The 24,587-nt window shown below is 35.7% G+C and overlaps 2 protein-coding genes across 7 annotated transcripts in view; one reads left to right on the forward strand and one right to left on the reverse strand.

Annotated features, from left to right (window-relative positions):
• LOC119837614 (transmembrane and coiled-coil domains protein 2) overlaps positions 1–17,678 on the forward strand; it is a 43,893-nt gene extending 26,215 nt beyond the window's left edge. For 2 of the 6 annotated variants that reach the window (XM_038363287.1, XM_038363288.1), the window contains exons 2-18: positions 368–587; positions 1,545–1,651; positions 3,440–3,570; positions 5,257–5,286; positions 5,917–6,039; positions 6,550–6,710; positions 7,069–7,139; positions 7,545–7,678; positions 9,376–9,390; positions 10,909–10,932; positions 11,870–12,017; positions 13,255–13,381; positions 13,893–14,003; positions 14,245–14,352; positions 15,056–15,252; positions 15,805–15,939; positions 17,586–17,678. In XM_038363287.1, coding sequence (XP_038219215.1) covers positions 438–587; positions 1,545–1,651; positions 3,440–3,570; positions 5,257–5,286; positions 5,917–6,039; positions 6,550–6,710; positions 7,069–7,139; positions 7,545–7,678; positions 9,376–9,390; positions 10,909–10,932; positions 11,870–12,017; positions 13,255–13,381; positions 13,893–14,003; positions 14,245–14,352; positions 15,056–15,252; positions 15,805–15,939; positions 17,586–17,613 — 1,800 coding nt within the window. In that variant the 5' untranslated portion in view covers positions 368–437 and the 3' untranslated portion in view covers positions 17,614–17,678. The remainder of the gene's footprint in view (positions 1–367; positions 588–1,544; positions 1,652–3,439; positions 3,571–5,256; positions 5,287–5,916; positions 6,040–6,549; positions 6,711–7,068; positions 7,140–7,544; positions 7,679–9,375; positions 9,391–10,908; positions 10,933–11,869; positions 12,018–13,254; positions 13,382–13,892; positions 14,004–14,244; positions 14,353–15,055; positions 15,253–15,804; positions 15,940–17,585) is intronic. The other 4 variants (XM_038363290.1, XM_038363289.1, XM_038363291.1 and 1 more) reach the window with 4 other exon arrangements.
• A 1,522-nt stretch (positions 17,679–19,200) lies between these two features.
• Positions 19,201–24,587, reverse strand: part of LOC119837616 (plastin-2) — a 38,493-nt gene continuing 33,106 nt past the window's right edge. The window contains exons 11-15 of the mRNA XM_038363294.1: positions 24,557–24,587; positions 24,061–24,212; positions 23,617–23,718; positions 22,643–22,806; positions 19,201–19,880 (exon numbers count right to left, since the gene is read on the reverse strand). The exon at positions 24,557–24,587 is cut by the window's right edge and continues 129 nt beyond it. Of these exons, the coding sequence (XP_038219222.1) occupies positions 19,673–19,880; positions 22,643–22,806; positions 23,617–23,718; positions 24,061–24,212; positions 24,557–24,587 (657 nt within the window). The 3' untranslated portion in view covers positions 19,201–19,672. The remainder of the gene's footprint in view (positions 19,881–22,642; positions 22,807–23,616; positions 23,719–24,060; positions 24,213–24,556) is intronic.

Below are 24,587 nucleotides of genomic sequence, written 5' to 3' on the forward strand. Positions count from 1 at the left end.
TAACTGTTTAATCGGTCAATAGATGTCTGATGTATATTTTGAGATTATTAATAAATAGAAATAAAAATATTTCCATCCCCTGGCACTTGTTCAAGTTTCGCACAATTTGTGAATTTTTCGCCTACTGTTTGATACGATTTTCTGTTTTCGTCATCGAGTGCGCTCTTATCGTTCGTGTCTTTTGTATTTTCTCATTATAAGACATGCTTAATTAAATTGAGACGCGACCATTTTAAAAATACATCACGTTTTTATATAAACAAACATGTGTAGACGCAATAAGAGTACAAAAACCTAGCAACCTTGACATTGTTGTTTCATGTTTATTTGTCAGTTTATACACAACATAGCATCTCATTCTTCGCAGATAACACAAAGTATGGAACACATCGACTTAAAGTGACAACAGCTATGTCAGTGGCAAGGCATTAGTAGGCATGGATACGTTGCACGTCAGCCATGGTCACAGCAAGGGGTCGAGCAGGAGCCAGTCGCCGTCCACCGCGGAGCTGTCGAGGGACCCGGCGGTCACGGACGACGCCGTGATACGGTCGCGGGTGCAGTCGCCCACGGTGCACCATGTCAGCGTGAGTATCCGTGGCGTCGCAGTTATTGCGGTCACGGTTATGTTGCAAGTCACGCTATACTGTGCACCCTGTTAACTCAATTTAAATATCAGGTAGTCGCGCTAAGTAGGTATACAATACAATATCAATGTATCGAGACGTGGATACATTGCAATTTGAAACGTTCTGATTTATCTTATTAGAGTAAATAGCGGTAGCCTATTTATTAGTAATCATGGTCAGTGTAGATGACCATTATACACATTAGTTCGAGCAGTTATAATGCATTATGATAATGGAGCAAGTAATTACAGTGACGTTATACCGTGGATATACTGTGTGTCAGCTGTGGTATAAAAAATTGAAGGTTTAATTAATCGCCTATGATCCTGCAAGTGTTGATAACTACTGACCACGCTAAACTGGAAACTTAGTACAAATGTTTATTAGCGTAATAAAGAGCTTGACTCTTAGGTAGAAACTAGAAGGTATAACAATGTCCGTGTGAGTAATAATAATTATGTTGGTACTCGTAAGAATGGACAAGTTGCACGTTTATGATAAATTGAGATAACGCGTCAGTCAGTACTTTATAAGCAACAGATAAAGCATATTGTTAGTTTCGTATTATTTCACACAAATAAACAGTTTCAAAGTCTACTGAGAAGAGGCGACCCGAAATTGCATGTCAAATCAATAAATAGTTCAGTAGTACAATGGTTTTATTTACGAAATTTTATCTGCCATTCAACTAAATACATTATCTTATCAGACGCAACCGAAAAACTGTGCTCTCAATGTTTTGTGTTATGCATACAATCATTAGATCGACATGAATCAAACTGTTCAGTCTTCATCCGAAATCTAGATTATTTAAGAGTTTCTCAAATGTATATATCCGAGTGTATAGTGTCGGATACCTGGATAATGTGGTACGTATTGCTAATTAAGTGTAATGATAGTGTTTACGCGTTGCAGGATCCATCTCGGCACGGTGAGACCCGTTCGCACCACGTCAAGTCGCATTCCAGAGATCTCGGCAATAGTCCTCTGTCGGCGAATACCACGGGCAATTCGTCTAGGGAGTAAGTAGTTTGTGGTGTATGGAGATAATGTTTTATGTATTGGATTTGTGTGATTTTATGTGTGTTCTCTAATGGAGATAAATAGCCTTGGAGGTATTGGTAACGCTATGAAATTTCAGCCAATATCCAGATTTAACTCTAGACCTAACACAGTCCTATGAGAAGCGTAGTGAAATCTATCCTAATGTTATAAAGCTGAGGAGTTTGTTTGTTTGTCTGTTTGAACGCACTAATCTCAGGAACTACTGGCCCGATTTGAAAAATTCTTTCAATGTTAGATAGACTATTTATTGAGGAAGGCTATAGGCTATATATGTACCACGGGTGAAGCCCGGGCATACCGCTAGTAACTTAAAACCAAACAATTCGTAAACGTTAACGAATAACATTTAATAATTAAAAATCAACATTATATTTTAATTTATCAATTCCCTTGATAACTATTTCAATGTCTCATTATGTCACACCAATTAACATTATTACACGTATTATCAAAATAAACAATATTTATACAGACGTTACTTTTAATATTAAAAAATATAAATATTTCATATATATCTAAAGTAATATTTCGTACACGAACATAACTTGGCTAGTAAATTTCAAACTGTTGGTGTCATGTTTGAAATATAACATAGTAAATCGCGTTAGGCAAGCCATACACGCTACGGTCTGCCGAAAAGGTCCACCTGAGCAAGTATGCCTGCGCAGGTAGACCGGAATGTGTGTGGGAATAGACCTGTGCAGTTTTTTGAGCCTGCGCAGGCGACCGGCGCAAGATCGAAAATCAATTCTTTCGAGTGACGCCGTACGGTGTACCTTTGTGTGCACGCACACACGCAAAGGTGTCTTTCTCGTCCATTCGGAGATAGTTTTTAAAATCATCTGGTTCAAATTTTAATTCATTCAATAAGTTAACATGACTATATGTTCTCCTTTTCAATAACCAATGCTTACACCACTTTTTTCGCTTCCTTTTCACTGTTTTTGTATCTTTTATTTTCAAAATTAAAGCAAGGCCTAGCACTGCCCGCGCGTCATCGTCCTCATTCGATGCCATCGCAAAAAGAACTGAAGACCGCTCCGGTACACCGGAATGTCCCCATACACGCTACCAATGTTTGGTTAACCTGCACAGGCATAGCTGCACAGATGACCTCTACGGTAGACCGTAGCGTGTATGGCTTGCCTTAGTTTGTTTCGACGAGTTAAATATCAAGCGGCGATATGACCCCTTGACTTTACTGCTATTTCGGAGCACGTTAGTCCCGTCTAGTTTTAATTGGAGACTCGAAAACTTCGTCAGGAAATTGACTCCTAACAAATATAACCTTTGGTACCTACGTGAATGCCAGTTGCAGATTTGAGAGTTGCGATTCGGTGCTTTGGTTTACTTTGTTGTTTGGTAACTGTGTTATGATTGTTTTAGGTTGAGTCGGATCTAATGGAATTGTAATATATGGTTGATAGTGATTTTGAATGATGGAATATATAGCGAGAGATGGCTCTTCCTAGTGCAATTAGTGTTAATATAAGGAAGTATTAAATCCGCTTTTAAACGTATTCTACAGCATGTCTTTCATGCATTTAAAACAAATAGTATCGAAGTGATATGTGCAGTGAGATTTGAAAGATATTGAAGTTTTCATAGCTGTTTGAATGTGCGATTTAATTAAGGAATTTTTCACTACTACAGTCAAGTTCAAGATTATTGGACATGACTGTACCTTCGCAACGTAATCTCATATTTAAATAAATATGCTAATGTGTGGTCTTTAAAAATTTCAGTCTAGAAGACTCGCCGCAGAAGAAGGCCATCTCGAACGTTCTAGGTCCCGGTGATTACGTCACAGCGGTATACAGCCCTAACGTGTCCTACGCTTTGTCTTCAGACGAATATGGGTCTCCGGCTTATAGAGGTGAGAAATTTGTATTGATTGACTTAACAAAATATTACTATGTAGCCTGGATCAGATGACTGATAGCGATGAGGTCGTCTTTTGATCTTTGTTCTATCTATTCTCTCTTATGTACTTGTATGTTATATGGTGAGGTACAATAAAGAAAGTAAACAATAATTAGAAGTAAGAAGCATTGCAAAAAAACATCTGTATTAAATCAGTCAAAAAAGTAGTCGTCATTTTCTTCTAGATTTCAATTTTTAACATTAATTTCAAGGGACACAGTCAGAAAAATTGTTGCGATTTTTTTCTGATTTCACAAGTTCTCACGGGAATTGTGAGTGTTTACCCAAATAATAAATGTTAGACTCGGCCAGATTGGAAAGTTTTTTTAAGGTTTGTTTTTTTTTTTAGTCAAAATATACGTCACTGGTTTTGATTTTTTTTTCATTTAACCTGATGTCAAGAAATTCTATGTTTTATTAAAATATGCGATATAATAGACTTGCATTTCCGCTATATCATGTACTTACAGTATAATTGTAAATTTGTGGAACATATTTCTTAAATGGAGGCGGGCGTTGACACCTGTGCCACAGCTAAATAAGCTTTTATGGGTGTCATCGTTAATTTGGTTTAAGTACACTATGTAATTTCGTTCCAAATAAACAATTTTGATTTTTTTTTTTGAATTTTTGAATATTTTTGATAACGACGAATAGCACTATCCGAGTATAACTCCTTCATGAAGGTGAATGATGAATTTGCATGTCCGGTTGATATCATCTTCATCATCTTCATCATCATCATCTGCCCATATACGTATCCATAACAGAGCTACAGACAGACAGTCAATGGATTGAAGAGTGTTTAAGACATTTTTTACCAGTTGTGGTGATATGAATAAAGTAACATTGAAAAATCCATTTATTTCTTGCATGTTCGCCCGGTCTCGAACCCCGAACTTTTGATTTAAACCCGATATCCTAACAATCGCACTTCTTACATCTTACATCTGAATTGATCTGGGAAAATAAATTATTTCCATTTAGTCGTAACAGTCCTTCCTTATTTGTTATTTATTACATCTTATAGTATACGTTGGTATAAAAGGGCTATTGAGTTCCGATGTGTAGAAATAAAATGACCCATAGCATCTGTGTATTAAAACGTGGTATCGTTAGGTCTAATAAATGAATTCTACCATATAAGAACATATTAATATTTATGACTCCTTTATACAATTTTAATGATAACGTGTTATATTGGACGGGTACATAAATTATTCATTTTGAATCATGATGCGTACCGTATTTGGTCTATGATGGTTACGTTTTTTTAATAATTATTTAGATTTGTATTGCGATTCGGTATATTAAATTAACGGTTTGATTTGAATAAATGTTTGTAATGTGTAAAAGTGTATTTGTTACATTATTTTTTGATGCGCAATGGACTTACTGTGTAATGCCCGTTTCCTTTTCCTCATCCTTTCCTGTGTATTCTTGACCAGTCGTCAATCCTTTCCTTATCCCTTAATAGCGCGTTCGCAGAGGCGAATATTTGTGAGCGCTTTCCATCAAGCGAACTACCAGCTCATTTGTTCGCTCTCACATAGAAGTGTCGTTTATACTGTTTTGTACTGTTGAGTTATGTACATATTTTATTTTGAATATTTATTAACAAAATTTCATATAATTTCAGGTCAAGATGGAGACTACTTAAATCAAGGATGTGAGTAACATTTATTACTAGACTTACTTCTAAATCGACTTCAATGAATTCATTCTTTTATTTTTCAAAATTTTCGTCAGAACTATAAAAGCATATCATCACTTTATATTAGGGATATTATAGTATAAAATAAATATCGAAATGGGTAGAGTACTCTTTAAATTCAGCATTGACAAACAGGCACAGGGCACCTAACACGAGAATTTTACCCATATTAGATTAAGCTTGGTATTTAACCAAAGCACACACCATCTTCCAACCAACCCAAAAGATACAACTGATTGACGAAAATTGATAAAAAGCAGTGGTGGCTCAGTGGTGAGGACCGCGGACTTAAAATCTATAAGTCGGGGTTCGAGACCAGGTGAGCGTGCAAGAAATAAATTGATTTTTCAATTTATCTGCGCATGTGAATAACATTACCACTGCTCAAACGGTGAAGGAAAACATCGTGAGGAAACCGGCATGTCTGAGAATCAAAAGTTCGACGACATGCGACATCTGCCAACCCGCACTTGGCAAGCGTGGTGGATTATGGCCCGAATCCTCGTAGAAGGCCTGTGTCCCAGCAGTGGGAACACATAAGGGCTGGTGAACGAATGATTTAATAACGACAATGTTATTTCGCAGCGGAAGAGAGCGAGGGCGGCGGCGGCGTGACGTCAGCGAAAGCGCTCGCCGCCATCGCGCATCTCAACAGCAAGGTCGAGCGGACCAAGGACTTGATACGCCTGGAGCAGACCATACGGGATGGTGAGATCGCGTCTCCATGTCCTCATTAATATTGTAAAGTCTGCTTGATTGTTTGTCCTTCTTTCCGACAGGTCGATATGGAGCTATTTTATTATATGACTTTGGTGTCTGGAAATATGAGGCAATAAAGTGGGTTACTTTTTACGGTGGGGGAACATCTCACTTCCATGAGTTTTTAAGGACATTCCCATTTCCGGCTTTACCCGCGAAGTCAAAGGTGACTATTACTTGAAAGCGACAAGATTGTTTTGTTTGCTTGCGCTGATCTCGAGAACATTGCCCAAACGATTCTTTGAAATAGTTTAGAAACTTTTAAATCGTATAATGTAATTTTCTATCAAAATTATAAGCGAACTAATATAAAAAAAATATCTAATAAAGCACTAAACTTAAGGTGAAAATTGATATAATGTTTAATGTCGGTTTGGCAAAAAGACGCGTGTTCGATTCCCGCCTCCCGAAAAAATTTATTCTCTCAAAATATCTCAATGATATAATTCCAAATTCCAGACAACGTGAACGAGTACCTCAAATTGGCTGCTAACGCAGACAAACAGCAGTTGCAGCGCATCAAAGCGGTCTTCGAGAAGAAGAACCAGAAGAGTGCGCTCTGCATCGTCCAGCTGCAGAAGAAATTGGAGGGGTACAACAAGAGGATCAAGAATTGGGAGGTAACTTATCCGCAAACTATACTAGTTTTGTTTCTATTGCGTGGGGTTCCTTTCAAGTAATATAAGATGACGATAATACCCTTAAAGTAAGTGAAATCCACGCGGTAAATGGTTCGTAATGCTTGACGTTACCTATATTCATTTATTTATACTTTATTGTATAATTTGTCATAAGGAATCAAAGGAGTAAAAACTATACTCAAATAAAAGAAAATTTGTACAAATGACGGACATGTAATTAGATGATACAAAAATATTCGAGTACTCGTGCATCTGACTTTAGGTTTTTCTTATATCAGACTCTTTTATCTTTCATTGTAGACTTGATTGAAAATATATGTAAATGTTTCTTTTGTAGCAACATGGCACAAGCGGACAGACGCACAGACAGCCGCGGGAAGTGTTGCGCGATATGGGGCAGGGTCTAAAGTAGGTATTGAATGCCATATACTATGTATAAAAAATCTTATTTTTTCATCTATAATATGCTATTATTTAGTTCTGTACATAAGAGCTTGGTTAGTTTGTTTTTAATAATACATGTAAAATGTATGACTATTTGTTATGATTTCATATCGATTGAATACTAGATTTGAATTTATTTACTTCAAATAGTGCTTAAGATATATGAAGAAGACATGGCTATTACATTATAGTACAAAATTAAATAATTGTGACTTCGTTATTCAAAAAATAGAGTTATAGTAATTTTATTACTAACTACATTTTAAATTATGAGTAATAATTAAAATAATCTCGATTCACCTTCAACATGATAGATAAATGGTAAACAAAAATCTGGAATTGTTACTATATATTAACACGTTGCGTCAGGAACGTGGGCGGCAACATCCGCGACGGCATCACCGGGCTCGGCGGCAGCGTGATGGCGGCGCCGCGCGAGTTCGCGCACCTCTTCTCGCGCTCCAACCGCTTCGGCTCCGCCGACAACATCGCGCACCTCGCCGGTCGGTTGCACTTTATATACGCACGCACACGCTACGTACACGTGCGCACGCACACACTTGCGAGCGCGTGCGCACACGCTACGTACACGTGCGCACGCACACACTTGCGAGCGCGTGCGCACACGCTACGTACACGTGCGCACGCATACACTTGCGAGCGCGTGCGCACACACGTACTCGTGCACATGTGCTTGCTCGAGCCATCGCAGCATAGCGACAGCTAGCATCCTTGACGTTTCTAACTTAATTGTAATAAAATGAAGTTTCGTTTTAAATAAACAAACAAAATTAAATAAATAAATAAACAGGAATCCACTTACAGTGCACGCGCGTGCGCATAGAGACACGCGTGCATTTTATATATTTAACTTTAATATATATATTAACAATTAAGGTAATGGACAATAGAAGGTTACATTTATTGCTTTTAATCATTGCTTGCTTAATTTTCTACTCTACTTTGATATATGTAACGTATATTATGGGACTCATATACTAAGTACATAATATTATATATTACAACTTTCTTTTCCTATAAAAACTTTGATTTTCTCTTCCTACACTGCTCTTGATACGTTTTACGTGAATCTCTTTAAAATTCTAAGACAATTTTATTTACTATAAAGACCCGAATACAATAGCTGCACTATGATTACTTTATAACTTTAAAAAAACCTCATTTATAAAGCATTTGAAGGCTATAAAAATAAATATTAAATAATTACCTTATAACTAATTTTGATTCTTATTGAATGATTTAAGACCTTAAACACACATTATAATTGCTGAGGCATAGATATAGCATAAAATTTATGTAGTATCCTTTAAAGGAAGATGGCATTAAAAAAATTTAATTAATGACAACTATTTGTTACAGAATAAGTTTAATTATTCCCATGATGGTACTTTTTTATTATTTATATATTACTAACTGTCCGCGGCTTCGTTCGCGGTACGCATACGGCACTCATAAATAACATAAATATCCAACGCTGAAAGAATTTTGGAAATCAAACCATTAGTTTCTAAGATTAGCGTGCTTAAACAAACAAACAAACTTTTTAGCACTAAATAATTAGTACAGATTTCAATGTTACTTGAATGGCAGACAAGTTATGATTATAAAATAGAAGAAGAACAGTAGAACTTTTTATTTCAAATATATCCTACTCTTTACTATAATATTTCTTTTATTACTACTTTTCTTAAAACACACAACTTTCTAACCAATTCGTATTTGCTTGTATAAATCATTATGAAAAATAAGCAGGAAATGTTATCATTGTATTTAGTACTTGTAAACCATTTCGATTCTCTCATTTAAATATATAAAAATATATGACCTATAATACAATATATTATGATATCATTCAAACCATCTATTTGTTATATGTAATAATGCTTTATACTAGCTTTCTGCCGCCGGCCTTCGCCCGTGTAGTCAAAATAAAAGACAGAAAGACAAAGACAGTCGCGCGGTTTTCCTCGCATAGTTCCCGTTCCTGTGGGATTTCCGGAATAAATATATATTCTATGCCTTTTCGCGGGTCTCAAAATATCTCTCTTTCAAATTTCATCCAAATCGATCCGGCAGTTACTGAGATTAGCGCGTTGAAGCAAACTAACTCTTCAGCTTTATGTATTACTAGTATCAATATCATATATATGTAAGCTAAACATCTCATTTTGTCTCGCAGAAAACACGGGTCCCTGTAAGTATATCAAAATGCTATCGAAAACATTCATTTAGTGGCGTTATGCGAATAAACCATTAATAAAAATTAACTATAGTACATTTTACAGTCACCATTTATAGTTTTTACTAGAATAAAATCTCATTGAAGCAATAATTGATGCACTATACTCACCTGCGTAGTGTTTTTAGTATACGATTTTATCACAGTATTTTATCATATATTATAACAAACAGTATACTTTTTGAGTTATCAGTTACGTAGGTGTTATTATTTATTTCTAACACATTGCACATATAACGTTATGAGAATATTTGGGGTACCAAATAGTATCTAACGATAATTAATTCTTGCATGCACTAAAATCAACCAAAGTAGAAAATATGCATACATTTTTAAAACAGAAATAATTCCAAAGAAATATATTTACATGAAACGAGTTAAATCAGCATTTAATGTTTAAAATATTTTCTACAAAAAAGGGTGGGGGGAAGGGTATCATTCCAAATTCTAAAATGGTAACTAAACAAAACTAAATGACAACAATTTCATCAAATCCAAAAGAAGTGCGCGAATCGGATAAAAATATCACAAAGTTATCAAATAAACAAAATAAAAAAAAATATATATATTCCAATTGAGAACCCTTTCGGACCGTCACTTAACAAAAGCTAGTGAAAATTCTCACATACACGGTATTTATTATGGTATTTATTATAGTATTTACATACATGTACTCGTGTGCATTGAATCCGTCAGTTATTATCCGCTTGCAAGGTTAAATCGTTCAGTTATGTTAGATAACCGACCGTCATAGATAGCACTTCGGCCAGTGCGATTATCGCTCACGTGGCGGCGGACGTGGGATGTTTCTAAAGAATTGCAAAAAATGTCGCAGCAAATGTAATAATTACACTCAATAATAAAGTAACTGTAGATTTGTTTTCGTGCTTATATAATACTCTCTTTTACGTGGTAGGTACTCGTGTTAAGTTATCAATCACGTGATCGGATAATTGTATCGAAATATTACTTGCACCGTTTTATTTTTATTGTTTTGCGTATTATATATAGAGTGTCATATTAAAACTGCTTTTTCGTTATATATGTTTAGGTATATACGATTTTCAAATGCACTGTTAGTGAGACTTAAATATTTTACGAACTGGAAGGTTACTATGACGTCTTGAAGCGGGAGTAATTCCAGTGTGAGGAAATAACAAAACTGGTTATTTCGTCTAGCGCCATCACTTTGCCACGCTGAATTTAATCTTGTTATAAGATCATGTCTTAATGCAGGAGTCATTCCTGTGTAAGAAAAAGACACTGCTATATAATATATCCTCTAGAGTCTAGCGCCAACACTTTCCCGCGCTGGAATTGCTACTGCTTTAAGACGTCATGGTAGGCCACCTGGTCTCTTTGTTACTATCATTAAAGGCTTAATGATTATGTATAACATGGTTCATTGTCACTTCTTAGTTAACGCAATTCAATGTTCTTTGCTTATATTCTTGTCTCGTTCTTGCACACTAGCCCCACAACATACGGATCTGAGAGGTAAATATATATTTCGTAATATGTTACTGTATATATCTATTTGATTTACTTGCATAATATTTATAGATTGTTGCACTGACGCGTACATTTTATGCCTTTATATCAGATTGCTTATGTTTATTTCCATATATTCATCTCTATATATACGTATTAATCCTTTTAAAGCGTAGGGTAATAAATATCATATGACATTCGTATATTTAGCAAAAAAATTATCTATGCTTCGATCGATACTCGATAAATAACGGACCATTCATTTTAGGTTGCATGTTATTTTTTCACGTTTCATAATAATATGTATTGGGAGTTTATAACTATAAACTTCTTTTAAAATATCCTTCTGATTAAACAAATATGTAATTACCTAATTGGCTGCATGAATTAATGAGAAGAATAAAAAAAGATAATAAGGAGAAGAAAAATAAAATTTTAAGTTCATCCAATTACTTCTTAAATGTATAAATCTCGTTTATTTGATAGAGCCATTTATTTTAAACGCTTCAGGTCCAGAACACACACTTGTAAAATTATTTAGATTCATTTCGTGTAAAAGAAACGAAGTGGTCTTCGTTGCAAGGCCGCTTTATTAAGTATAATTTGTTGTACCAATTTAATTATAAATTACCTATAATGCTCTTATGAATACATGTCGCAAACAAGTTTTTAAATCAGCCGTCTCTTCAATAGCCAACTAGCCTTAGCTAGCTTTTCTATAAACTAATATGATAAAATGGCGTATCGTCTAATAAATTATTTAATGTTTAATAAGTTTATTAAACGGCACCGTGTAGCCGAGAGACTAGGTTATTGGCGTAGCGGTACATTCGTATTTATTAATGAGCCAATATGCACGCGTGTGTGTTCTGGGCCTGTTCTGGGCGCGAGTGGGCCCCCCACCCCCCGCCATGTGGACGTTGAGTGTGTGTACAACGCGCAGCGAACGCGTCGTCGGAAGGGTCGCGCGCGTCGGAGGCGGGCGAGAACGCGCCGCGCGGCTCCACGCTGCCGCGCGCCGCCACCTCGCCGGCGCCCAAGTACTCGCCCGACGCCTCGCCCTCCTCCTCCGTCACCAGCGAGGGCGCGCCGTGAGTGCACACCCGCCGCCGGCACACGTACACACGCACGCGCACACATACAGATGCATTATATGCCGACAAGCAGATACACATGGATACAATCACCCGTGACGCATACGTGACAAACATGTACACGGACACAGACAAAATCAGACACACATACAACACGCTCACATCAACTTGACGCATCTCCGGAATGCGAGGCGCTACCCCTCCCCCCGCGCATAACCTTAGCTCGCCCGGCAATTGTACTGAGCGCATCATACATATATGCAAAGCGTCAACTTAATGTGACCGTGTTGTACCTGTATGGACACAGATAGACATAGACATAAATAGATATAGACGGTCACAAATGGACACATGAACATAAGAACCAAGTTAGCTTTTTTTTTCAAAAATAATGGATTTTTTTTTTGTATTTTTTTTATAATACTTTCTTAAGAATACCTACCCTCCAAGTGGCATTACAACATAACACCCTATATACATGTTTGGGACCATTGCAAACAGACATACTTGGACACAAACATTTTGTGTTTTATATGTGACTAGCTTTTCGCCCGCGGCTTCGCCCGCGTAGAATTCGCTTACATCGCGCGACATGGTAAGGAGTATTTTCTTGGCATTAAAAAGTATGGTTTGTTATTTCCCACGTTTAGCTCTATCCTCATACCAAGTTTCATCAAAATCGGTTTGACAATAACGAACTTTCATACAAACTTTCATCCCCTCTTTCAACCCTTTCTACCCTTTTTTTACGATAAAAAGTATCCTATGTCTTTTCCCAAGTTCAATTATATCTTCATACCAAATTTTATCAAAATCAGTTCAGTGGTTTAGGCGTGAAAGCGTAACAGACAGACAGACAGACAGAGTTACTTTCGCATTTATAATATTAGTAGGGATGATATGATTCAAAATCGGCCTATATACAACAAGTAGCTGCACGCCCCGGCTAGCCCCCGCCCAAGTAGTCATTTATCGTAATTGAAATAATATAAACTATCCTATCTTTTAAATAAGATCAAACTGCATATGGTGTGCAAATTTGATTAAAATCGGTTGAGTAGTTAAAGAGTCCATCGCGGACACACAATTTGACATGTAATTTATATATACGTAAATTTTATAATACACTATAGATGACGATAGACATCATGATAAGTTCAAAATCGGCCTATATATCTCATAACAATTTTATAAGGCACGTTAGATATATTAAAAGTGACGCATTAATCACCAGTTACCCCACACAAGCGGGCTCCAACAACATGTCGGAGGCGACGTTCAGCCTCAAGCCGATCCTCAACGAGCTGAGGGAGAGGCGGGAGGACTACGAGCGGTTGGCTGAAAAGATTGACGCCCTCAAGGTAATTTGACGAATGCATAGCATGCACAACAAGTGCATTTGCATGCATTTATTTTATGAATTGCTTAGTGTCAGTGAGAATTATATTGTTATTGTTTTTTTTATGTTTATCAATGTTAAAGCGGGCAAACAAACTGGTAGTTCGCCTGATTGTAAGCGAACTCCACCGCCCATGAACATTTGCAATGCGTCGCCCGTTTTTTACCTACAAAAAAGGGCATAGAGGAAAGGTGTGGGAGGGGTAAGGACAATGCTACCTGCCTCCGGTGTTTTTAAGCTTTGCGAACAGACTTTCAAAGGTAATGGTATCGTACTGTTTATAATTATCCGTTTTATTCTTGTTTGTTTCTAGTGTTTGTGTTATCAATTTTCATTTGCAATTGCGACGAACATATCTGATTGTAAAATCAATATGTTTGTGTCCTGCAGGAACAAAAGTCTGATGAGGGTAATGTCTATTCCATGCCCATTGTTCTAGGTTTGTGTATCCAATGTTCCTCTCCTGTTTTCAGAATTTAACGCAGGAGGTGTCGTTCCTGTCGGCCGCCCTGCAGGAGGAGCGCTTCAAGACGGAACGGCTCGAGGAGCAAATCAACGACCTCACTGAGTTGCATCAGAATGAGGTATAGAATCCTGCTCTTATAAATGATGTCAAAGTATGTGGTAATTATAAAAAATGTTTATTTGTCTGGTATTCTTATAACACAACATGAACTCTTAGGTAGTAAAAGTTTCGCCAAACGAACAGCACTCTCACAGTTCATAAATATCAGTTCTTAGCCCGAACATAATGCGAATTAAAGTTATTTTAGAGAAAAAAAAACAAAGATTAAGTTAGATATCATTTCTTTTTTTTCTCCACAGGTGGAGAATTTAAAACAAGCACTGACAGACGTAGAAGAGAAAGTGCAGTATCAGAGCGAAGAGAGGATACGAGACATACACGAGGCCTTAGATCTGTGTCAAACTAAAGTTAGTGCAATTTTTATAATAGAATAGATCAGAAATATCCAGTAGACATCACGTTTATAAACATAACAAGTGTGTTCATGAAAAGTTCCTGCCTTAATCCGGGCTTTGGGTGGCAAAATACTTATTTATCATGTATCGAAATTCCTAATTTATAAACTTATAGTGAGAACTCAACTAAGAATAAATAAATTGTAATTGAAATGTCAATAACAATAGTGTTGAGTGTCCCTTAAAAATAGTTTTGCTTAGACCTGTTCGCATGCAATTAACAGCTTATTTTATTTTGTATATTTCCTACTTTTTTCCTTCATTTGGTTTATTATATTAACAGGTATGACGTCACCATAGCTAAGTCGATTTAATTCTTATTAGGTAGTACTGAGACAAAGTAATAAAGACAAACTTTAAATCAGTGTACATATAGTGGCGAAAATAAGATAGTGATACATTCGAGTACATCTTATTTTCGGCGCGTATAAAATGGAATTGAATTCTTTTTTTAAACGGAGCTAAATTGAAATGTCGTTAAAATAAAGATAATATTAACACATTCCTGTGTTCATATTATGTTGTATAAAAGAAACTGTTATATTCATCCACATTTAGTTAAAATAAAACGCAAACTTGCGTTTACACATGTGTACGTTATTTATTTATAGAATTAAAATTGTGTTTCACCAGTAGCTCTATGAATGTTGTTTAGATCAGCAAGCTGGAGCAGTGGATGGCGGGCGGCGGCGCGGGCGGCGGCGCGGGCGGCGCGGGCGAGGCGGGCGGCGCCGCGCTGCCGCCGCGCGTCGTGCTCGTCAAGCTGCTCAACGTGGCGCTCACGCTGCTGCAGCTCGCGCTGCTGCTCGTCGCCACCGTCGCCGGCGTCGCCATGCCCTTCCTGCGCACCAGGTGAGCCTGCGCACCAGGTGAGCCTGCGCACCAGGTGAGCCTGCGCACCAGGTGAGCCTGCGCACCAGGTGAGCCTGCGCACCAGGTGAGCCTGCGCACCAGGTGAGCCTGCGCACCAGGTGAGCCTGCGCACCAGGTGAGCCTACGCACCAGGTGAGCCTGCGCACCAGGTGAGCCCGCGCCCTGCGCCCTGCGCACCAGGTGAGCCCGCGCCCTGCGCACTGCGCACCAGCTGAGCCTGCGCCCTGCGCACCAGCTGTGCCTGCGCCCTCGCTAACATCGATTCGGTATTGTATAAACACTTGAAGACTGCACCTGCACACCGTCCACATTACACACACTACCGCTCTGTACACGGTATGTATACCAGGTGTCTTACGATTAACAATTTTATTTCACGTTTAGATATTAAAAAGTACACTAAACTATAATGTATGTAAATAAAATTCCGCTGTATTTTCGTACGTTTATTAGCTGAAAAAACCATGTTTGAGTACCCTATACAATGATGTGCGTACACATATATATCCACTAACGCGCACACTGCCGCAGGGTGCGCGTGCTGACGACGAGCCTGGCGGTGATGCTGGGCGTCATGGTGCTGAAGCAGTGGCCCGAGGTGGCGCAGCTGTCCGAGCATCTCGCGCGCCGCCTCAAGGAGTACCTGCTCGACAAGCACGCCGACAGGTAATGCCCGCCGTCCGGGACGCGGGGGGGGGCGACGGCAGCCCACGTGGGTTCTAGTTTAGAGAGGGGGAGGGGGATCAGTTTAATTTAACCTATGTTTGTTGAAATGTGATAGCGATTGCGGAGAGGGGGGAGGGGGTTATGGGCAAGTGTAATTGGCTAGTCGAATATTATAGGGGGGATCATATGTGATAGGAAGTGGGGAATGTAGTTTAACGTGGCCTGTATTTTCTGAATGAAAAATTTGGTGGTGATTAGACCTGAGGGTTCTAGTTTAATTTGGTTTCTTTTTATGATATCGTTCATTGGGAGTTGGGCGGGGGACAGGGTACACGGGATTCTAAATAATGCTTGATCAAGTTGAGACGACAGCTCGCACGGAAAGAGGTTTGTGGCATGATTGAGAGGTTGTAATATTTATCTTATATTATTGGGATATGGCCTATCGGGGTGGCTTTAATACGCTTTCTTGAACTATTTTAATGTTAACTTATTTTACACTGCTAAAATGAATCACCATTCATTTGCTTTGTATTGTTTTATCAAATCAAGATAAAATACTATTTCTTTGAAAATTATAATACTGCACATGTTTTTTTTTTATTAAAAGTCAACATTAAACTAGAACCCACAGAGTTATTACCAGTGTAAAGAATTAAATTTTTACGTTTTCGAGTTGATATTATTTTAGTTATGTAACGTGTATTATATGTTAACTGCAGTTGATTCTAAGATATTACGTCTAGTCTGATGTTTATCATAGGAAACATTGAAATGATTTATTACATAATATTATTATATTTTAATCGTATGATTGTGAATTTGAAAGATTTATATAAGGACGTTAATTGTTTTTTATGAGAAGTTCTTATTAAAGTGACAAGTTTATAATCGTTTTATATAATTTATTATGTATGACACTGATTTTTTAAACGTAGCAAAATGACTCGTAGCGTTAGCCAAAGACCAATTAAGTATTTCTCTTTAGTGGACTTTTTCTTATATCTGTGTATTTTTTATTTATTGCGTATTTTATTTATGGAGATCTGTATTCAATAAAGCCTCCGTAAACAAATAGACGAACTACTATATTAGTACTTTTTGCGTAAGAAAATATATTTTAATGTACGTATTATAGTTTGCAAATATCTGGTATTCAAACTGGAAGTAGTCAGTAACATTTCACACAGATAGTGGAAGGGCATCACTCAGTATTTATCACAAGGAAATAGCTTTTGTACATAAATCTATAATTTTTATATTTTTATAAAAAATTAAATGAAAATTAGAATTTTGTGGCTGATACGTTTGAATACCAGGTCGATATAACTGTGAAATTGTAGCGTTCCTGATCACATTTGTACAAATATGCTTGTAATATACTGTATCATATTGTTAAAAGCTTAAGTCATATCAACGTATAGTTTCGCGGAATCTTTATGGTAACAATTATCGTATGTATACATATATAATCATAAATGCATAGAAATATTTACATTATATTGTATTGTATACGGACGCAATTGCAATAATTTATTTATTTATTTTATTAAATTTCGCTTATTATTATTTCGTATATTATTTGTTGCTTTTTTGTTATTTTTATTTTCAGTTATTTATATTGGTTTTGTTTGTTTTTACTTCAGGTATGAGTGCAAATCGTTGTGTGGTTGATATTTTCGCCGAATCGTGATATTGCAATTTAGTCCTTGGGGTTGTCTACACAATGTGTGTGCGCGGAGCCTTCGCCGCTCCGGCCGCTCCGGTCGCTCCGGTCGCTCCGGCCGCGCCGGACACTCTTGTTTTTATGATTTTCAAATATAATATCGATGTTGTGGTGGCACATTATATAAAATACAGACGCTTTAGTATTTTAACATTGTGGTGTAAGCGACATATTTCGTTTGAGTTTATTTATCGATGACATAATTTTTTTTAATATGTATTTATATTATATCTATTCAGGCGTATGTATGTTTGTACGCGTGTGTAAATATAATATGTTATTGTATTTTTATTGTAATTCATGTTTCAATTAATGTCAATATTAAGTGGAATATAATGTTTGTGATATTAATTGATATTTTAATAATTGTGTCCTTTAATCAGGCTGGGCCTTTTTTACAAAATACGTGTTCGTTAAAGTCGAAACGATAAAATAATTCGTAGCCAATCAAAGCTTAGATCTAATGTGTCTGTAGATTTTTTTTGTTCACGAGAATTTTATTGGTAGTACATTTCATTACAAAAGCTTTACTATTATAATCGAACGAGAATTAATGTTAAATTATTTATTAAATTTTTATATAATTTTCGTTATATTAGAACAATTATAATCGGTCTTGTTGTTAAAAATGTGTATATATATACTGTCTTGTAACGTTCCCTCACAGTACAAGGCCGGTCTACGGATATTGTATTGTTGAAATGTTGCCTTCCTAGTGAAGTTATCATTCTCGTGTAGCTAATTTATTGTAAAACCAAGGGACATTAAAAGTAAAAATTATTTTGTATACAAATATAAACCAGTTTCGAATATATTTTACTTGGAAATTTTTTGCTAGCGTGATTTTAATCGAAATTTACGACAAATTATTTTTAAATGAGTATCACGAGCAATTTAAATTAGTTTAAAATTTAAACTATACAATTTCCTCTTTATATATAACTAGGACAACACGTTTCTAACATTGGTAATAATATAATTTGTAATAAGGGAAACATTCCAAATTTTTTCTCACTGATCTTCTAGTTGAATAAAATTAACCCATTGTAAATGCCCAGGCTTTTCTTGAAATTATTATTTTTTAAAAGTCGGTTTATTGTGTACATTATGTAAATATTTTTTTTTTACTCAGCACGATATGGATGGTTGTATTGTTTCATTGTAATATTTCATATGCGTATTTTGATGTATTTTTTCTTATATTTATTGGATGAAGTACGCGTTGTAAATTTTTATTTCTGGCAATATTGCATTTATGTGTTTTTATAAGAAAGTCCAATGCAAGTAACGATTAAGGTAACTTTAAAGTACACACAATTATAAAACATTAAATGCAATATTTATTCAGAATCTGAAATGTAAATTCACTTATAATTTTATTTGGAATGTATGTAAATTGATGACATGTTTTGTTTCCAGCTAATGGATTGAATAAAATCATCACAATTTTATTTCTTTCGTTTCATTTCCTTTCCATTTATTTCCTTGTATAAAATTTTGATATTATGTAATATGATGTAATTAAAACCCCAGTGTAAGTCGTAAAAAAATACTTTATTAATATAAAAAAAACTTAAAAGTAACAATACAGTCTGCATAATATTTCATTCTGATATTGAATTTTAAAACATTAAGAAGATATATAAAATGGCCACATTTGTTTAACAAGGATTCAAATAAATAAAATTTGATAAATGATAACTCAAATATTCATAAGTATATCTTCATAACAAGGCACGATTTCATGTGACTGATTAAAATATAAATTAATGATACTTGACAGATGTTTATACATAACCATATAAAAAAATCTATATTTGTAAAACTATCAGCTCAATGTTAACATATAACACACATTTTAGACTTGAAATAAATTAAAACCTAGATTTACAAATTTGATTGACTAACACAACGAGTTGCATAAATATACAACCCTTATATTATACCGTAATATTAATCCTGATAACATCCAAATGACTTATTACCAAAATCTATCCACACTTATATTTATTCTTCTTTCTCTGAATTCACAGAAAGAGAACGAGGTATTAGGTTATCAGGTTTCGGGGGCAGTTCTGGTTTTTCTGGTGTTTGTGGACCAAGACCAGAGTCATTGAACTCCTCAGCTTGTTCTATAATTTCTACTGAACCAGACTCCACGGAGTCGTTTAGACCTTCAGTTTCGTCTAGAGGCACAGCAAATGTTGGTTCGGGCCTGTGTTTAGAATAAAAAAAGAATATTAAAATGACCATCGCCAAAGAAAAAAACTTTTTTATGTCATCGTCGGCAATGGAGCTTATAAACATAACCTTATATATATATATAACCCATGATCTATGATGATATATAATTGTGCGACCCATCAAAGAGTTTAAAACTAACATCTTGAAAAGCTAAGAGTATAAACAGCTTTACTTATAATTATTCCCGATCCACTTACTAGTAAATCTTGAACATGCATCTAATTGACACAAGAAATTTCTAGTTATAAGGAATATATATTAATTTATTAACCATTCCTTTCCTTTCCTTTTCCTAGGAATTTAAACCAGTATCTATATCCCAGCAGTGCACAATGAGTTTGAATGTTTTAACGAATTATCCTCCCAAACAAAAACTTAACTATATAACAATGAAACTTACCTCCATGTTTTCCCATTATTAACCACAACACAGTATTATCCAACACAAGCACCCAACAATTATTTACAAACCCAAAATCACTCCCAATTTCCATACAAAGTATGAAATACATATCATATAAGTATGACCAGCAAAGCGAGGTGTATAAAATAAAAGATACAATTCAATTCCGATGTTTTTATTGAAAGGCTTACATGTATCATGTTAATAATTGCTAGCGAATAGCTAAATACAATGTACGGGTACATTTATTATAAAATACCACGATTAAATTAATCATCAGATAATCGTTAAAATAAACTTAATAAAAATATTCAATAAAACGTCTAACAAAATAAAAATAATATACAGTTATAATTATAATCAAAATAAATCGTTGTATCCCATAGGAATGTAATTATTATTAAAAAAAATCTCTAAAAAATACTCTCACATAAAACTTATAGAATACACACTTTAAAGTTTTATATCAAAATGCAAAGGGAATGCAGAATAAATTTTGCAGGGAATGTATATAATTACAAAACAGACAAACAATATTTATACCGACTATGACACGAGATATTGCCAATTCCCACAACCGTTTAAAACAAATGAATGAATGAATAAAGTTATGTTGGACCCAAAATGGAAAACATAAGAATCTAATTAATGTCATGATAAAACAATATAATGAGCGAAAATACGATACCAATTTCGTTGTAAAAATGTATAAAAAACATCATCTTATTATAATAAGTACTAAAATCGTAAGCCATTACTAATGTATAATGTAATAATAATAATAGGTAATTGATTCCCTTAATCTAAAAGCCTAGTGTTACCTAGATTTAGGCCCTAAAATAAGTTATATGTTTATTACGTCACGAATGTTACAAAACTTAACTAGTTATCCCACCCGGAGTCACTCGACAACACAGGACAATACAATTCCATCACCTGGCAACAGTATTAACAGCGACAGAGAAGAAAACAAAAATACAAATAAATAAATAAAAGAGAGATCAAAAATTATTATAATATTCAAAATAATTTCGTGTTTATACGATTTATCTGAACCCAAATTTACAATATTACGTATAAAAAGTTTAGAAAGAAAGTTGTTTAGAAGATTCGAAAAATTAAACTGTGCTATTTATACTGTGACCATCACCTTATATTACAATATACAGACATTTCGCGGAATGTATATAAGCCCACCATCTTTCATTTAAGAGATAGTGCGCCTACAGCATTATAAAAATGTTTGCTTAACTATATTTCTTGTACCTGTAGGTGGGTGAATATTGATTTATACCGATTTCGTCCAAAATAAAACCCTCTGTACAAACACGATTACAACAAGACTCGACATGCTCGCGTTTGAGTTTCGAGATCGGAAAGCATCTCTTGATTTATGGTTAAATCAAATGCAAGCAAATCTCGCTTTCGAGTTCGAATGATTATCAAGATTTTGATTACAAAACGATTTTTACTATCGTAAATCCAATGTTAAATGAGACATTAAAAAACATCACAAGAAATGTCTTTAAATCTTGCAAAAAAATCATGGAGAATCAATCGAACTGTATACATTTTTATCATCATCACTTAATCATAAAAAGTGATTTACACACGAGACACGAAGCTCAAACCAAACCCCCAAAAAACATTGGAATAAGCGATTTACAGTTACGTTCCTAATATGGCCATCTCTACTGCTGCATTATGTCCCATAAAAACTTGATTTTTATAAGTATATATTGCTTTTAGTATTGTAATGTTACGTCTATTGAATAGTAAGTCTGTATGATATGGTGCAAAGATATTTTGTACTTCATATTTGTCGTCTAACTGTCGGTAGTTAAAACTGATGTTAACAAAAGAAAATTAAATCATCCAAAAATATGCTTTCGATGTGCATTTATTTAAATAAAAATAAGTTTGATTTTACGTATATTTAAAGTTAAATAAAAACCACACAGACTCACTATCGATCATAGCAATCGATGTCCTTGATGGCCAGGATCATCGGTGCGAAATATAGTAATAAACTAATATGACCTCAACCTGCACAAGGTGTATCCTTTTGTATTATGTGTGGTGTATGTGTATGTGTATGTGTGTGGTGCAGCGTGTGGTGTATGTGTGTGTGGTATGTGTGTGTGGTGTGTGTGTGGTATGTGTGTGTGGTGTGTGTGTGGTGCGGCGTGTGTGTGTGTGGTGTGAGTGGTGCGGCGTGTGTGTGTGTGGTGTGTGTGTGGTGCGGCGTGTGTGTGGTGCGGCGTGTGTGTGTGTGGTGTGTGTGTGGTGCGGCGTGTGTGTGTGGTGTGTGTGTGGTGCGGCGGACTCACTTCGCGGGCGGCGCGCTGGGGATGTAGTCGAGCGCCATGAGGCAGGCGAACACGGTCATGATCATCTTGGGCTTGCGCTCGGTGATGTCCTCGGGCAGCGCGTACACGCGCGCGCCGCACCGACGCGCCATCGATATCGCGTACTTCGCGTTCGCCAGCTTCTCCTGCGATAGCGGACAACTATCATATAAACAACTCTTTTATAAATAACATTCATTTATTGTAGTAGCCAAAACAAACACCCTCTTTTGATCTTGACAGAATACCAGCGCTATAGTCGCAGCCTACTACGTCTATGGCACCATGCTGAATCACCTTTTTAAGAAAATTTAGTGCATCACACGATATTTTATCGCAGCAAATAAAACAATTGTTTCAATATTTATTCCTTTTTTTATTTAAAATAAAAAAGGCAATTACACTTGCCTTCCATATCACAAAATAATGTCCCCACCAAAAGTTCACGCACTGTATAGTTTTGGTGGAAATCTAACCTTAATTCATAGGAATAAGGTTGAAATTATTGTGCTGTATAGATCAGCTGGTTTCGACCGAAAACAGTTGCTTTTACTACTTTTTGTGAGTTACTTTCTTTACTTAAAGCAATCACAATAAGATTTATTTTGCTTTAAAGTTTGTCTCTTTCGAGTGGAATTTTGAAGACATTTTTTAGTGCGTTTTTGTATAGAATTGTGTACTGTAATTCTTTATATTGATAAATCTCGGGTATTATACATTTAATGTGAAACTACTTTAAAAACATCAATATACATAATACGTCTAGATCTATCTAGATATCTAGACAGACATGCGCTTTCATAGACTGCATCTCTACTTTCCATCAGGCCTACCTGAATTTTGCAAAAAGAAAATTGCAGTCAAATGCTTGGCCATCTAATGTAAAAAAAAAATGACAAAAAATGTGACTTAACCTTTTCAATTTTAGGTGCAGAATATTATGAAGATTGCCATACCTCCTCATTTCCACCAGGCAACACCAAGTCATAGTTGATGGAGCCGGGTTTTATCGCGTCGATTAAGTCAATCACCACTTTGCCATCTGCTAACACCTCGTCCTGAAATCATATTACGTCTCTATTAAAACCTTACTTTTCTTTGATTGCGATATACTTTTCCAAGATTCGGGTACACATATCTTGGTATCTAGAAGGAAATTGAATCTTGATCTTAAATTTAGCCTTTTCTTACTAATAAGAAAGGGAATGGAATTGAATTACGTTTTGTTTGTCATATCATTTATATATTATTATATTATATTAAATACATTTAGTTAAAATAATAAACTTGAGCGTTATTTCTATTTTATATCATGTGTTATTGTTTGTAAATGACTGAGTCTTTCATAAATAAATAATTTAGTTGGAAATTAATAAATGTAATTTCCACAACCAACATACCTGGAAGCTCTTAATACTAGACGTCTTGCCGGCGGACTGTAACTTATTATTGACCCACTGGACGATCTCCTTTTCAATGATGGGGTTGCCAGTGTTCGCGAGCCGGGTCAGCACGGAGAGGGTGTAGGCCCGCATCAGTTGCCAGATGAGCGCTGGAAATTTTAAATATTATTTTAAAATATGTCATGAGAAGTTCATTAATGGTGAATATGGTAATAATTTAAAGATTTACAGTTCTTGTAGTTAACAAGCTGCAGCACATTTAAAAGCTTGCAGTATGAATGTCAAAAATACTGCAAGCCTTTAAATGGCTTTTTAGAAAAAAAAAACTGTTCCATAAACCGTAAGCTTTACTGCCTTACTGCCTTAAGTTAACTTAACGATTGGTCGATAGGTGATCTTTCTGTTGCAGATACTCTATAGGTATACGTGACACTAGGGTTCTGCATTTGTTCACCCTACCTACACTAGTGTCGAAATCGACATCTTCATTGACACTGGCTAAATTCATTGCCATAACTGAGAAA

The sequence above is a fragment of the Zerene cesonia genome, chromosome 28 (genome assembly GCF_012273895.1).
Source record: "Zerene cesonia ecotype Mississippi chromosome 28, Zerene_cesonia_1.1, whole genome shotgun sequence".
In the NCBI taxonomy this organism is placed as follows: Eukaryota; Metazoa; Arthropoda; class Insecta; order Lepidoptera; family Pieridae; genus Zerene; species Zerene cesonia.